Source organism: Rattus rattus, chromosome 13 (assembly GCF_011064425.1).
Source record: "Rattus rattus isolate New Zealand chromosome 13, Rrattus_CSIRO_v1, whole genome shotgun sequence".
NCBI classification, from domain to species: domain Eukaryota; kingdom Metazoa; phylum Chordata; class Mammalia; order Rodentia; family Muridae; genus Rattus; species Rattus rattus.
This window is the reverse complement of record NC_046166.1, coordinates 46,889,800-46,907,009: the sequence shown is the minus strand read 5'-3', so window position 1 is coordinate 46,907,009 and position 17,210 is coordinate 46,889,800. Positions and strand designations below refer to the sequence as shown.

Below are 17,210 nucleotides of genomic sequence, written 5' to 3'. Positions count from 1 at the left end.
GCAGAGAGGGAAATGTGTAATTTTGTTTCTGTTTTGTTAGAAACACAGAATTGTTCAGCATTTTAAAAACCCTTCTACAAGTAAGAATTTTATTAGAAATCAGAATTTAGGACCTTTTAGACCACTTCCACTTCACGCCTCCACTACAGAAACACTCACGTTGTAACAGCCTTTGCCTCCTGTACCTAGCATTTCCTCTGCCTTGGTCTGTAGGCTTATATTTTTAAAACCTGAAGGGCTCTTAAATGCATTAACCTCTCTTACCGCCCACCAACCAAAGGTAGGGAAAGAAGAAAGGTTAATAGGACAAGGGGGATGTGGACATGTCTTAAAGTGTTCTTTGGGGGAGATTCAAACAGGAATCAGCAACGGCAATCCAGTCCATCAATCAGTAGCAGTTGCTTGATCCAGAAGGAACCAAGAGGCTCCGCATGGATCCCCAGAAGTGGCAAGAAGCCTCTGGAACGCCAGAGCATTGTCCGCCATCTGCTGGGTTATACTTGCACTCTTCCCAAACACCACGTATCCGTTCCAGCCATAAACCGAATGCCCTTTCAAAATTTCTTTAGTCTAACTCTGTAAACTGTAATCAAATAACTGAGGTAGGATACCCTGTAACCAGGTTATTTGGTCTGGCAAGTCTGGACATCTGGTATGGCCCTGCTATTGAGATCTGAAGGGTACCTCACATGGTTAGAGTAGGAGACAGCAAATGTACCTGCATATTGCCTGGTCTCACCTCCTTCCCATACAGCCAACAGGAATGCCATCCCTGAGCTTCACTCCGAGGACCCCACTCAGCCCTTATCACACAGTCCTCCATCCTGTAATAGTAGCTTCCCACCCCCCTCTGTTTTAAATTTCAAATGAGTCTATTAAGCATACAGCAAGCTGAAATAGATAAACCAGCAAGCAGAAAATAGGTAGTAAAATATCAGACATATCATTTGGCAGGAACCACTGGGGAAGCCTCCTCTCCCCCCAAAAAAAGGTTAGCTGGACGACAGGACCAACAAGGAGAAGCCTATACAGCCTATGCAGAACATCTTTCTACCCCGTCCTCTCACGCTCTTACTACCTAACAGCAGGGACTGAAGTTTTTGTAAGCATGAGTCTTGGAGAGGGGATGGGGGGGATGGGGGGATGGGGGGATGGGGGGCACTCAAATCGTAGCACTCTTCTGTTTTCTTTTTCCCTTTTCTTTTTCTTAGCTTAACTGAACAATTCATCTACATTCAATTCATTCACTTACTTTGTTCCACAGGTTTTTAGCAGGCTTTGTGCATCTGAAACTCAGATCAGTTCCAGGAACATTGACATCACCCCCGAACGCCCATCCTTGCTTGGCAGCCAACCTCAGTTCTACATTCCAAAGCATACACTTTCTGCTTTCTTGGATTCTATCTAGGAGCTGAATCTCTGGATCACAGGATACATCTATTTCTAAGAGCTGCAAGAGTAAAATTCCCTCACAGGCACTACAGCACTGCGTTCCCAGCAGCAGCTGAGCAGCCTGACTCCTCTGCGTCCTTCCCAGAAAGCTATTTCATCTCCACACGCATAGCCTCTCTTCTGGATGAAAAACTCTGTCTTACTAGGTGTGGTTTTGATTCTTCCCCCAAATTAAATTACACCTAAATTTAAGCAAATATCCGCTCAGTGTATTTATCATGCAGTGTCTTCATCCGGAAGTATTTCACATTAGCTTAACCTGAGGTTTGTGCTTTAGATCGTCAGGCACTCTCGTGTTCAGATTTCAGTTCTTCCCTGCCTAACTTTGCAGCCAGGAGCTATTTGCCAAGCTTGGCCATTTTAAACATAAAAGGAAGAAAATGTACTTTGCTCAAATCAAGGTAATGCCTGTCACATGCTGACACACAGAAGATAACCCAAGAAGTCAAAACACACAGTCATCAGACAGATCTTACAAACGACTCTTCTGAAGAGTAAACCTTTGCCACCACAGCACAGCTACAACAGTAGGCTTTACAGAAGCACTAGTAACTACAGTAAAACTGAAATACCAGGTGCCAGATGCTTTTCTAAGTACCTTAAACGCTTTCTCACTCTAACTATGGTGAAGGCACTGGTATTCGTCTCCCACGTTATGTGTGGAAAGCAATGGGAAGAAGGGTGATCCTGGGCTACACTCTGTCAGCCCAGATGGCACAAAGAAGGGTGATCTTGGGCTACACTCTGTCAGCTCAGATGGCACAAAGAAGGGTGATCCTGGGCTACACTCTGTCAGCTCAGATGGCACAAGAGGCTGGATATTCTAGCTCAGATTACATGGTCTTCATCATTGCCTCTCAATTTCAGATCTCTTTTGTAATTCAAAATGAGAGCCAGTAGAAGTTTTATGGATCACATGTCTTGAAGTACTACTGCTGGCCACTTCTACCATGAATCTACTACCCACAATGCCTCATACTGGTCAACGGAATGGAATTGAAGATCCATTTGTAAACCCACAGTCACATTGCCCTCTAATTCTGACAGAGGCCAGCAGTAAGCATTGGAGAGAGGACAGCATCTTCAACAAATGCTGGTCAGACTGGATAGCTTACTCACAGAACAGTGAGCCGTACCTCTCACCCTGCACAAATACAAACTGAAGAGACTCAGGGACTTCAACATAACATAAGAGATACCTTGACTCTGTTAGAGGAGAAAGTTGGGAATGTGCTTCACCTTACAGACATAGAAAAGCAATTTCTGAACAAGGCCCCAGTAGCACAGAACTGAAGAGTGGTATTATGAACATAAGGGAACATCATCATTCAAGTAAAGAAGGAGCCTACAGAATAAGGAAAACCCTTTGTCAGCTATACATCTGGCACAGCTAATGTATCCTTCAACCCTCATCAGAGGCACTTTTCTATGTAGTCGATGGCAATTAACATTTGGTCAATGTCCAGAATATAAGATACAGAGCATTCAGGGCATGCTCAGCCCTGAAAAGAAACACACACACACACACACACACACACACACACACACACACACTCTCTCTCTCTCTCTCTCTCTCTCTCTCTCTCTCTCCTCCACACACACACACTCTCTCTCACCACATACACACACCTCTTTTCTCTCTCACACACACACACTCTCACACACACTTTCTCTCTCACACACTCTCTCACACACATATACACTCACACTCTCTCACATACACACACACATCTCTCACTCTCTCTCTTTCACACACACACACACTCTCACACACACACACACACACTCTCACACACACTTTCTCTCTCACACTCACACACACACTCTCTCTCACATACATATACACTCACACTCTCTCACATACACACACTCTCTCATTCTCTCTCTTTCACACACACACACTCTCTCTCTCTCATACACATACACATTCACACTCTCTCTCACACACACACACACTCTCTCTCACACACACTCTCACACTCACACACACACACACTCACACACACACACACTCACACACACATACACTCTCTCTCTCTCACACACCCACACACACACACACACACACACACACACACACACACACACACACACACACACACACACACCTTGCAGGGCTCAGGGATCATCACAGAGAAGAAAGGACTACCAGAAGAAATGGCAGTGTTGATGACTAGATTTCTGGACCAATAGGACAGCAGCACATATGAACTCACAGCATGCACAAGACCTGCACAAGCTCAAGGCCGACGAAATCCCAGCGTAGGATGAGGGAAGTGGTCACAAGGCCCCACATCTAGCTGAGGAGCTATTGGCTGTTAATTACTGCTGGGAAAGGAAGAAGGAGAGCGAACTTTCTTCAAGGACACGGCCTCTGAAAGGCCAGTAGATGGTCTTACACCTACACATATGCTGCCATCACTAAGGGGACACATTCGCCTTTAACATAAACAAAACATGAGATATGTGGTGGTGACAATGCAGAAGCCACAGAGGAGGGAATGGGTGGGTGATGGACTTGATTCAAACACACTATATGCATGTAGAAAATTCTCAAACAATAGGAAATAACCCACGCTTATTAGTTTTAGAATGTAGCCACCAGATAGCTTAAGGTTACACATACTACTCCCAGCTATGGCTTGCATTATATTTCTGTGGACAATGGTGATTCAAGATGCTTATGGAAGTTTAGTTTGACATACTTATCATTAAAATAAATCATAAAAGAGAATTACATTAGTAAATTGCAAAAGCATGCATGCATTCCCTCTAAAACTCTAGGTCATTAATCTTGATGTAGCTTAAGGTATGGAAAACAGAGATTGTTCTCCTGTACAGTGGGGAAAATGGCTCAGAAAGGAAGAAAGATCACTTTGGAAACACAGCATAGAAAAGTTAACGCTCTAATGACTCCCAGAAAGCAGTGTAGCCACAGTGCACCTCAGGAAGCTTTCCTGGGCTCAGAGAAGAACATCGTTGGCAGACAGACAGTAGAAGTTGATGCAAAGGCCAATGCCAATCCCCAGTTACCACAAAGAAAAGCTTGGTCCGGCATATTCAACAGGCCCTCCATGGCAGGCTCACCTCAGTCTGTACACAATGCCCAAGGACACAGCCCAGCAGGAAGGGAGGCGAATTCTAGTACCCTCCATGAGTTTTTAATACTCCCTGAATGCCTGGTGCTTACAACATCCAACCTCAGCTCATGAGCCAGAATTTTCAACTTAATCCGAAAACACACGCATTCCAAGGCGTGTGTTTCAGATTCAGCTGGCTCCACTGAGTCTTCCATAGGAAACAATGCCTTGAAGTCCTTTCAGCTAAGAGGCCAAGGCTTGGGTTGATATTGCAGTCTGCGGGTTGGTTAGCATACACTTACTTCAGAAAATCTAGCAGGCCCAAGGGATACCTGGGCATTTGAAATGTGAAGCTCAGCCCGGGAAAAGGCTGCTTACCACTCTTCCCACAGCAGGGCAGAAATGACAGAGAGGTTAAAGCTAAAGTCTCCAGGCTCCCCAGGTAACTAGGAGATGACCTGGCTGATATGAGGGGGAGAGAGAGAGTAACCAACGCCTGTCACGGGATGCATGGGCTTCTGGGTTCCTGCCATGTCAGCTCATTTCTTCCACACTAAGGACAGACAGCTCTTGGGTAACAATTCTGCTTTCAGGAACACTGAAATTGCACATGCTTGGGAAATTAATCCTCCTCCCACCCGCCCCAGACTTCAGGCAAGGTGACAGCTGAGAGGATGTTTTAACCTAATGGCCAGTGGCCACGTTCAAAGCAAACAGCTCTGTGGATGATTAACATGAATGACAGATGGGGCTACACTGGAAACTGAAACAATTAGTGCCCAGGTTTTAAATACGAAACTGTTGTGTTTGTTTGGATAAACTCGGGATAAGGGAGAAATACTGATTTGTTCACCCTTGTTGCCAAACCAGAACCAATATTTACAAACCATTTTGCTGAACAAAGTTCATGTCAGCTGACATCAGAAGCATATGCCACAGATTGCAGAGTCTTGTACTTGCCAGCCAGGAGCTAAGTGCTGGGTCTCATGATACTGTTTTATATAACAGGGCATTTCTACTGTATAAGCACGCAAAGCACTGTCAAGAGTTAAAAGCCAACATAAGGTGTACTTTAGAACTCAACAAATAGGAAAGTTACTCAGAAGAAAGTCAGCTTCTCCTGGTCTTCCCCCGACACTTCCTCCTGTGCAAATGTGAGGGAGGACAAAAAGGGACAAGGTTAGGCACGTCTCTCCCACTGAGGTCAGACTGGCAGTCCTCTGCTATATACGTGGAGGTAGGGGGAGGTTCGGACCAGCTACTGTATGCTGATTGGTTGGTGGCTCAGTGTCTGAGATATCTCAGGGGTCTGGGATAGAGTTGAGATAGTTGAGACTGCTGGTCTCCCTATGGGATCACCCTCCTCCTCCCAGCTTCTCCCAGCTTTCCCCTAATTCAATCACAGAGGTCCCCAACTTCAGTCCAATGGTTGGGTGCAAGTATCTGCATCTGTCTCAGTCAGTTGCTTGTTGGGCCTCTCAGAGGGCAGCCATGCTAGGCTCCTGTTTGGAAGCACACCATAGCATCAGTAATAGTGTCAGGCCTTAGAGCCTCCCATTGAGATGGATTCCAATTTAGGATAGTCACTAGGTCAGAATTTTTGACTGTAGGGTGACAATCCCATCCCTTCACTTGATGTCCTGTTTTTCTGGACTCTATAAGGTAGACTCTATGAGTTCCCTCTCCTCACTATTGGGCATTTCATCTAAGGTCCCACCCTTTGAGTCCTGAGGGAGTGGGGAGGCCTGGCAGGGGGTGGGGAAAATCTTCTTAGAGACAGGGGTGGGAGGAGAAATGGGATGAGGGAACCCTGGGGGACTGGGGGTAGGGAGGGGGGGAAGGTGGGAGGTGGTGGGGGGGTTGGGAGGGAGGACAACAGCTGGACTGTCGAAAAATTAATATTAAAAAAGTTAAAAAAATTTTTTTAAAAAGTGCATGGTACCAGTCCACACCCTCTAGGACCTAAAGCAGCAGTGAGCACGTTCTTTCCCTATTAGCCATCTTGAAGCATGTCCAAGTGCTACTGATGTTAGTACTTTTCTCAGTCAAGAATCTGAGGCTATTTAGACAGCCCTCAAATTAACTATCATAACAACACCCTCCCTTCATTGGGCAAGCATACTAAGGAGTGCCATTCAAAAAGGACATGAGTGGAGTCTGCAGAAGGGAAATACTTAGATGAGTCAGCTGTGTCACTGTGTCATCTCACTCTTTTTCTGAGACTCAGAATAAATTTCGGAATTGTATTTAATGTAATAATGCCAACAATACACCCCTCGGCCTCGCCAGCCACACAGACAATTTAAAGAAAACTTCTCATAGCTGGAGAGATTCTCCACGGAACACCAACAAGACCAAAGACTGTTCTTCAAAACATTTTATTGATGATAATATTTTCTGCAATCTCTAAACAATACTACCATTTTTTGAATAGCCTGGTTTTCTATATAATAATATTGTATTACATGATATACTGCAGTTAAACCTAAATTCTGTGCATCTGTGTTGGCACTGCTCGAGCTAGTAGCATAGGAAACAGTACACATACATGTGTGTATCCTGCCTTGTCAGTACATGTGTACATCCAGAAAACAACCATACGTGTACATATGCAAATGCATATCCACACAAACATGTTCCAGAATACTAAACATTCACCTGAAGAAAACCAGACATCAGGTTCACGTGAGGGATGCCTGCTAGATTGTTACCTTCACCAGTAAACAATATCAAGACAGATCATGACCTCTAAGTCACCTGATTTTACTACAAAGGTTCCCTGAAATTCTAAACCTGGGACCCCAGAACCCTTCAATCTAGGACAGTGACCCGCTGGTCTCCTTTCAGTGGGTGCTTCCCTGTGCACAGCCAGGATAGCTGACATGGCACTTTTGTCCCACTTCCTGGCTGCTTTGCTGCCACAGAGATTTCTCTCTATTTAATAACTTGCTGGGAAAACTCAGTACCAGGCCTGACATGTTTGTTAGATTATTTTTGATGCACTTACACTGAGTCATAGACTGTATTATGAGACAGGCACATACATGCCTCTGCAAATTATCTTCTGAATAAGGAAATTAAGAAAACTGACCTACATGAAGGCTATGAGACCTACCAAATGCCTGGCTGACTGAATTAACCATCCCAGTGTTTACTTTAAAATATATTATTGCTTACCAAGAGAAAGCAGTATGGACTTCACATTGAGAAACACTTGACAGTCTATAAGGCAACTTTTTTTTATCTGTCAGATTCATTTTTTTTATTATTATTATTATTATTTTTTTTGCTTTCCCTTTTTTTTCCATCTTTATTAACTTGGGTATTTCTTATTTACATTTCGATTGTTATTCCCCGTCCCGGTTTCCAGGCCAACATCCCCCTAGCCCCTCCCTCTCCCCTTCTATATGGGCTTCCTCTCCCCATCCTCCACCCATGACCACCCTCCCCCCAACAATCACGTTCACTGGGGGTTCTTGGCAGGACCAAGGGCTTCCCCTTCCACTGGTGCTCTTACTAGGCTATTCATTGCTACCTATAAGGTTGGAGCCCAGGGTCACTCCATGTAGAGTTTTTGGGTAGTGGCTTAGTCCCTGGAAGCTCTGGTTGGTTGGCATTGTTGTTCACATGGGGTCTCGAGCCCCTTCAAGCTCTTCCAGTTCTTTCTCTGATTCCTTCAACGGGGGTCCCGTTCTCAGTTCAGTGGTTTGCTGCTGGCATTCGCCTCTGTGTTTGCTGTATTCTGGCTGTGTCTCTCAGGAGAGATCTACATCCGGTTCCTGTTGGCCTGCACTTCTTTGCTTCATCCATCTTATCTAATTGGGTGGCTGTATATGTATGGGCCACATGTGAGGCAAGCTCTGAATGGGTGTTCCTTCAGCCTCTGTTCTAAACTTTGCCTCCCTATTCCCTCCCAAGGGTATTCCTGTTCCCCTTTTAAAGAAGGAGTGAAGCATTCACATTTTGGTCATCCGTCTTGAGTTTCATGTGTTCTAGGCATCTAGGGTAATTTAAGCATTTGGGCTAATAGCCACTTATCAATGAGTGCATACCATGTGTGTTTTTCTGTGATTGGGTTACCTCACTCAGGATGATATTTTCCAGTTCCCTCCATTTGCCTATGAATTTCATAAAGTCACTGTTTTTGATAGCTGAGTAATATTCCATTGTGTAGATGTACCACATTTTCTGTATCCATTCCTCTGTTGAAGGGCATCTGGGTTCTTTCCAGCTTCTGGCTATTATAAATAAGGCTGCTATGAACGTAGTGGAGCATGTGTCTTTGTTATATGTTGGGGCATCTTTTGGGTATATGCCCAAGAGAGGTATAGCTGGGTCCTCAGGTAGTTCAATGTCCAACTTTCTGATGAACCTCCAGACTGATTTCCAGAATGGTTGTACCAGTCTGCAATCCCACCAACAATGGAGGAGTGTTCATAAGGCAACTTTTTAATGTTAGGAAATATATCTAATTTATATTACTTACATAGGAATGGAAATCTGCTCAATTCTACACCAACTCAATCAGGAACCCAAACCTAGGACTTTCATCAACTTAGACCTGGGTATTTTTTATATCAACCTTCTTTCCCTTCAGACAAAGAGTTGAGTGGCTAAGAGTGTGGCACTGGGTTTATGAGAATGAGTGAAAGTCATATTTCCACCTTATAGAGTGAGGATGTGCAAGTCACTTAGCTTCTGTGTATTTGTGTCCTCATCTGCCAAAGGAGAGTGAGGAGCGCCTACAAGGCGGCCTCAATAATTCAGTTGAGCACATGTATCCTTAAAAGCTAGTGTCAGGAACTTACTCACCTCCCCAAAATACTATGCCTGCATTACAATGGAGAGAAGTGTACTGTGAGTATTTCTGGCTTGAGGACTACGAATTAACAAGGATAATGGTAACTAGTAAGTATTTTGTTGAAATCTTTCTCTATCACATGATCCACAATGAAAACTACAATAACCTCCTCTTCTGAGGACGAATGGAAACTGCCCAACCTGATGTGATCCTGGTGAATGTGTGAATTCTCTACCTTACATGGTGAAGGTTTCCCCCCGAACCTGGAACTCTGATAAACTAGTCGAGCTACTGAGCCTTTAAAAAGTAGTAAGCTTTTGACAAATGGCACTGAAAACTGTAATAGAGTAGATTCCTGAACTGAAGAGAAACACTTGCTTAAGGAAGCAAATTGCCACATGTCACTAGTTTATGCATAAGACCACAAAGGAAACGGTGGAGGTCACAGGACTAGAAAGTGGCCTCCAGCTTACCAACTGTGGAACCCTGAACTGAATTCTGCAAGCAGCCTGAGCCCAGAAACAGACAGCCCCAGTCTGAGCTTCTTAATGAGAACATAGGCAGCTGACACTTAAAGCCCTCCCTCAAAGAGGTTCAAGAAGAACTTTTAGGTCCCTAGGTCCCCAGCTACACAGAGAACATTCTTAGAATCCTGGAACACAGAAACTCGGAGATAATGGGTATTGCTCAATGAGTATGTAAACCAATTGGGGCACATACTCTGTCAATAGAGGGGAAACCACCCACCATCGTCAGGCACTAATTCAGTGATTTCCTGCTTTCTTCCTAGCCTTTCTCTATACATAGGACTCACATATAGTGAGAACAGGAATGTTATCTTACAACCTGAATGTCTTGGTTACTTCGTCTACATTTTCTATCAAAAATGTAAAACAAATTGTTTAAATTAGTTTATAATGTTGAACACTAGTATGATAATTCTACTATCATAACTGAGCATGGGTGTGTTTAAAGCCACATTCTGGATTAGTCCATAAGAGGAGGAAATCGGGTAAGAAATTATCTATCGCTATACGAAGTGTCCACACCCTCCTAGGCCAATTCAATGCTACAGAAATACTCAATGCAGTCATTCACTGACCTTCTTTATGTGCTGCTTCTTTTTTTTTTTTTTTTTTTTCTTTTTTTTGGAGCTGGGGACCGAACCCAGGGCCTTGCACGTGCTAGGCAAGCGCTCTACCGCTGAGCTAAATCCCCAACCCCCACTTCTTTTTAAACTTAGAAATGAGTCTTTGAAATTTATCAGCAAATTCAAATATTTTATGACTTTTCCAATTTAATTTTATCTTGACTGCCTGACCTAAGACCCCTTTTCTTTATTTATATAGCACAGATGCCATGCATTAGAGAACACTGCTGTGAAAATCAAATACATTCCCTTAAGTGAAAGTACTTACATGGCTGTAATCCCAGCACTCAGGAGGCAGAAGTATAAGGATATCTAGGTTAAGCTACATAGCAGGACCCCATTTCCAACAATAAGAATGGAAAGAAGGGAAGGAGAAAAGAAAGAGGAAGGAAGGGAGACCAGAAGGAGGATGAGGAAGAAGAGAAGGAGAAGAAACGCCCCAGCACACCCCAACATCTAGTAGTTGCTCAGTATTTACTTAGATGACTAAGTGGTATACTGCAAAGATACAGAATAGCCGCCAATATGAGATCCTTGTGGAATTCAAGCAATAGAACTGAAGGGAAGGGTAGAGGGAGAGAGAAGGAGAGAAGGAGGGCGGGAGGGGAGGAGGGAGGGAAGGAGGGGAGGAGGGAGGAGGTGGGAGGAAGGAAGGAGGAAAGGAAGGAGATGGGAGAGGAGGAGGAAGATGAGAGGGAGGAGGGAGGGAGGGGAGGAGGGAAGCAGGGAGGGAAGGGGAAAGACAGGAGAAACAATAGGCAACACACAAAAGGCGGCACATTAGTCATAAAAAGAAAAACTGCCCCTGCCTTATCTTTCCATGAAGCCCATGTCTGAGGACAAACTACACCAAGGGGTTCAGGCCATGTGCTGCCTCACCAAGCTGTGACATTAAACACTTCTGTATGCATTATATGCCTTGTTCCTCGCACAAAAGGCAGAAGGCCTTTTCAACAAATACCACGGATGCACGCAGGACAAGCTCCATTGCTAAAGAGAGCTGCCTCAAAGAGCCCATTCTAGACTCTTCTATCCACCATTCTTACAGGAAACAAAAGTGAGAGCTCCTTTATTCTCTGAGAAGGCAACTGTCTCTGTGAGATAAAGGGGAGCTATGGAGAAAAGCAATTAAGTTACAAAGTTGCTCTGTGGACCAGAAACATACCTTTCTCCTTGTATGAGTTAAAGCTGATGTATATTGACCTCAAGAAATGGACCTACACAGGGTATGAGCTCACTCCTAAATTTCTATTTCTAACAAAATATCCTGGGGTTCCTATTCACAGACTGAACTCCCTACACACTGATAGCAGAACACAAATAATTCTACTTTCCACTCCATAATCTCTGATAATATCCCAAACCATGCTTTAGGAAGTCTGAAGAAAGATCCAGGAGCGAACTCCATTAGCCACGCCTCCCAGCCTGTGGGACGCCTGTCTGACGTGGAAAGCCCTGGGAAGGTGGGTCTTAATGCATACATCACTTCATCAGCCGAGCCTCCACCAGCGGTTTACAATTTACTCAGGAAAAACAAAAAAACAGGTAGTTAAGCATTGGTCAAGAGCCCTGAAAGGCATCCAGAAAGCTGTCCCTTCTTACAACTACACACCGCCAGAGGGTCATGCAGCAGCACCGTGATCCTTGTGAATCAGAGCTGCCCTCCCAAAATCAGTCAGCTTGCTTATCCTTTAGAAAAAAACAGTAAGACAGACCAGAGGAGAAGAATTGAAAAACCAAATACAGGATAATTTAGAAACCAAAGGCAGAGGCCTACGTTATAAATATTCCTAGGAACAACTTTCTATGGGAAGAAAAGTCGTGATCTGGAAAACCGTCTTAGGAAACTGCTGAATGCAGATTGCGAAGTGTGCTGATGTGAAGTTTTCCCAGTGACCGTACCAATGGTGAGCTCTTCTTACCATAAAGAGTTTTCGCAACAATACAGCTGGGTTAGCCCACTTTTCTTCTACAGTAAAGCAGGAATTATAGCAAGGACAAAGTCAAAGTCGCAAGATGCTTAAGAAACTCAAATAAATATACCTAGATTGTCGTCAGAACTTTGACCAAAGAGACAAGAAAACTGTTTCAAAAGAGGATGAACATAGAGCTGGGAGCTACGTATTGTAGTTGTTGTTGTCTTAGATGCAGAAATTGGCTTCTTCGGATTATTTAAATGCTCTTTTATCTACCCCAGTGATAAGAAGTTACCCCGAGGCCTTACAGTAGAGCTAGACCCACAGCCTTCAATGACATTCTTAAGTGTTGTAGCCAGTGGCACCAACTGTCATGTAGAAAACAAACAAACAAACAAACTGGGTAAGTCAGTTGAATTCTCTCTCATTTCCCTGCAGGTTCAGTCCTAAAGAAACAACTGAAGTGTTCAAAGGTCAACCAGGGCATGCAGGGGAAAGGACGGGGTTTCTCTGGGACACTTCCCAGGCACCTTTAGGTTCTGGCCACACGGCTGTCCTGACAGAACAGAGACCTGAGTAACTGAGGGCAGAGGAGAGGTGCATCCCCAAAGCAGTCCAGCTCCTTCCTCGTCCCACTGCCTCCCAGACTCCATAGTTCCTATGGAGGCAACCAACTTCCCAAGATTCCAACCAATCCCTGCACGTTCTCCTCAAAGGCATCCTAGTGTTCACAGGAGACGCTCTCTGGCTTCGCCATCTTCCTTTTTCCCACTCGCTTTTGGAGGCAGCAGGATCCCTCACAAGACTTCAGGATCAGGTAGACCTTAAGCGGTAACGAAGCAAGTTTTGCATGCAAAGCATACTTTCTGCTAACGAACGCACAGACATAAGAGTAATTCTTCCACATCATATGAGCTATCCCTTCCTTTTCTCTCCACACTTACGTATGTAAGTCCTTAGGTGTCATGGCACTGCTTGCTCAGGATGGGAGTTGCAAATGCACGTGTGCTCAGCAGTTCCTGGAATTTAGACACGGGGATCTAGACCAACACCTGCCTGCCTGCCTGTCTGTCTGTCTATCTATCTATCATGTATGTATGTATATATGTATGTGTGTATGCACGTGCATGTGCGTGCATATGTATGTATGTATGTATGTATGTATGTATGTATGTATATATATGTCACTCTCAACTATGTGGGGACAGTTTGTAAGCCTGATTTCCACACAGAACACTGGGTTATAGCTTTAAAGGTAGGACTGCTTTCTTTCCATATGTCTTTGAATAAAACAAAGTGGAGATGAAAGGAAAGAGGGAAGGAGGCAGGCAGGCTGGCTGGCTTCCCCCTCTCCGTGCTTTTATCTAGGATATTAAGGTGCCAGTGTAGAGTCCTGGCTGCTAACTGCCAAATGTTAAAACCACTTGATTCCACTACTCCAATGACACATGAAGGCTGTTGATATGCTTACAGAGTCACTGCAACATGATTGTTTTCCCAACTGCAACATATTTCCCAAAGCTACCACACTTGTTTAATAGTATCATTAGAAAAGAAAATTAAGTCAAAAGACTATCTTATTCCATTTCAACATCAAAATACTTAACTGTTCTTTTAATGCTGTGCATAACAAAATGGTTTACCTTCCAGCATTTTCTGAAGACTGTTCCTCATGACGTGGATGTTCTCTATCCCAATAAACTGAAACTTGATATTGGAATAATTGTCTTCATTCTCATAGCCTTTCCCTGCAGCACGATTTGCCATTGCATTAAGCTGCAGTGGTCAGCAAAACAAAACAGTCATGAATTACAGTCAGGACACAGAACAACCACTTATGAAAACATTGCAGAGACTTGTAGGCACATACTATAGTTTGAACCCCCGAAACACTGTACTGAGCTCTCAGTGCAAGCATGAAGGCCGGAGCTTGTGGTCACAAGCCCTCATGTGCTGGCTTGGGTAATGTTTTCTCAGTGGAAAGTATTCCCTTCCCTAAGTTCTGGAGATGCCTCTGCCAGTTCAACGGTGGTGTTGGTCTGATGTGGAAATCTGTGGCAGAGCCAGTTGTTAAAACTTGCTGACTGGCAGGAATATCCAGAGACAGCTATCAATATAAGTCTCTGTGCGTTACATTGTCTGCACTGTAACACAGAGAAACAAGTAGGAATCATCACGTGAGAAACATCAGGCAGGAACTGTCCTTCTCATCTGCCCAGCTAAGCCTTCTTCAGCAGGATCACTAAAGAGAGAATGCTGACGGTCAGGCTTCATGGTGCTCCCTTGGATCCAGACATAATGCAGACATGATCCAGATGTCTGGTGTGGACGCTTTTTCACTTTCATAACCATAACTTTGTAGATAAGACCTTGGGATGTCAGCGTAAACCGGTTTCAATGCAATGGATGCTGAAGAAACTGATTAAGCCCAAACTGCTTTAACCCTGAACAGTGTAATCAGACAGACAAGTCCTGCCCAAGCTGGAAAAGGTTCCTCACAGGGAGACGTGGCTGGGAATGCTCCTCTCTTGCAGTGTGACTAAGCAGGCTACTACTTATGGAGAACAGTAGTTGCTGACCACTGTCCTCCTTGGGCCACAAAGGCTAGGGCACTAGACAAACGAGGGTTGCTTTTAAGTGTGTAGAACAAAGTAGTCCTTCAAATAGTTAGGCTATGCTAAGTTAAAATACTTTGGCCCAGATCTTCTAGTTCTGGAAACCTCATAAAAAATAAAGGTCCCAGCACATATAGATCAAGGATGTCTGTGACAAATGTTTTTGTAAACAGGAAAGCTGCAAGTCTGTGAGTGTCTCATCAGAGTGCTAACTGGATAGACAATGGTATATCCGTGCTGTAGAAAACAACCAGGCACCAGAGACAGACCCTGATCTGTCTATCACATACACCACACATCTACATGAACATATGTGTAAGCTAAAAGAATGCTCATGCAACCACCCGCCATTAATACTTACTGATGTACTTATTACATTCATTAAAAAGAATTAATGATGATGCCAATTTGGTAACAATTTTAGAAGGGAAAGAGGGAGAGGCACTGTGCAGGGGAACACTATCAACATTACTTCAATGCTCTTGTAGCCTTTCTCAGTTACAAGAGCACATGTTAAGATAGGCCCATGGATGATAAGAGTGAGACAATCAGGAAGAGAACACACTACAGCCAGAGCGGAGAGCAAGCCATGGCCGCAGGAGTCCCTGCTTCATCAGCAAGGGGGCTCCTGCTTCTCGCCTCAGTTCTTCTGACATCTGTGGGTGCTGTCGGCTCTTCAGGAGACTGACCTGGTCTACAAAAGCAAGTCACATTCCTGAGAACAAAGGCCTTGGCTATAACCAAGAAAAACTTCAATGACATATCTTAAGGGATACTCTATGTTCTACTACTTTAAAAGGCTTTTTTTTTCTTCCAGAAATTATATACACATGTTGCTCTCGTGGAACTGTGTACTTTTAAAAGTCACAATTATAATTTTAAAAATTATAATTTATATAATTATTTTCAGGGCAGTTGTACACTTACTCTGCATCTAAATTAAAGGTCCAGCCTTCTTATTGCTTCTAAACATGTATAACATGTAACAAGCAAGATACTCTTACTACTATAGTTACTACATATACAACATATGTTCACACTTTAAATAATTTAGAAGTTAAAATGGGAGAACTGATGGGCAGTTTTCCTTAAAAGCAAACAGGAGAAAACCTCTTGAAAGTCAGGCTGTACTTCACATAACGAACAGAAGGTGGCAATATTTAATCTATCATACAAACTATCTTTTTAGGAGCTCCATTTATTCTTTTTATGTGGCAAAAGCTGAACTTTCAAAGCAGAAACACAGTTTCAGAAATAATAAACATCCAAAAAGGTACTCCAGACTTAGACAGATACAGCAAAGCTGCCTTTTAGAGAACTGGGCCAGAGCCTAGCACAGGTGCCAAATAGTGGTCCTTTCCTCTCCTCAATCTGCTATGACCTACTTACTAACTTTAACTGTGCACACTCTTGGAAACACCAGATGATCTTATTGCCTACAAGCATTCTCTACAAATGAGCTTGTCACAATCCCCCTTCGCCATCCGGCGGCACCTTGTGCGTATTTATGAATACCAGGGTTATATTCAAGTAGGAAATCTGGAACCAGGCTAACTTAAATTTTCAACCCCTATATGATGCAAAATGGCCTCCTTCCCTGTGTACAGGCTGTAGACTGGTGGGGACTCTTCCCTCCTGTGGTTCCTAACAGGCTCACCAGCCACATGGAAGGGATGTAGTTAAACAGCCCTTTGCAAAGCTAGGCGGTTAGAGTTGTCTTATCGGTTTATGTGCTTCCGATTAATCTTCTGATTAATACTAAGCGGCTGTCTCTGCCTTCTCTGCATGGTATCCAAAGGGTGACTTTCCTAAGGCACACATAGAAGGCTCCTAGAAGTACGTAGTGCCACCCTTCAGTCACGTGAGTCAGTCATACTCACTGCGGCATGAGCCTAGACCAGCAGCCTTACCAGCTACAGCAGCCCAAGCCCCTCCCTGGGGCCCTTCAGTACAGGTGAGCTGTGTTAGCAAGGTTTATCAAGTTTCTTAAGCTCTAACCTAAACCAAAAGATATTCCTCCATCCTTGCACTGACAAAGAGCAGGACTGGCGGCTGTCCCTTCACCTGCCACAAAACACAAATGTCTCGCTCCTATGCGCCTTCCTCTGCCGATGGCCACCTGCAAACTATATGCATATCTGACCAGGAAAGAAGATCCCAATTCCCACTTTTTAGGCACCCTAATCTTCATTGCTG

The 17,210-nt window shown here is 44.0% G+C and overlaps 1 protein-coding gene across 1 annotated transcript in view; it reads right to left on the bottom strand.

Moving 5' to 3' along the window:
• The window catches only part of Mtmr7 (myotubularin related protein 7), a 95,634-nt gene that overhangs the window by 18,665 nt on the left and 59,759 nt on the right, over positions 1-17,210 (bottom strand). The window contains exon 7 of the mRNA XM_032918585.1: positions 14,043-14,175. Within this exon, the coding sequence (XP_032774476.1) occupies positions 14,043-14,175 (133 nt within the window). The remainder of the gene's footprint in view (positions 1-14,042; positions 14,176-17,210) is intronic.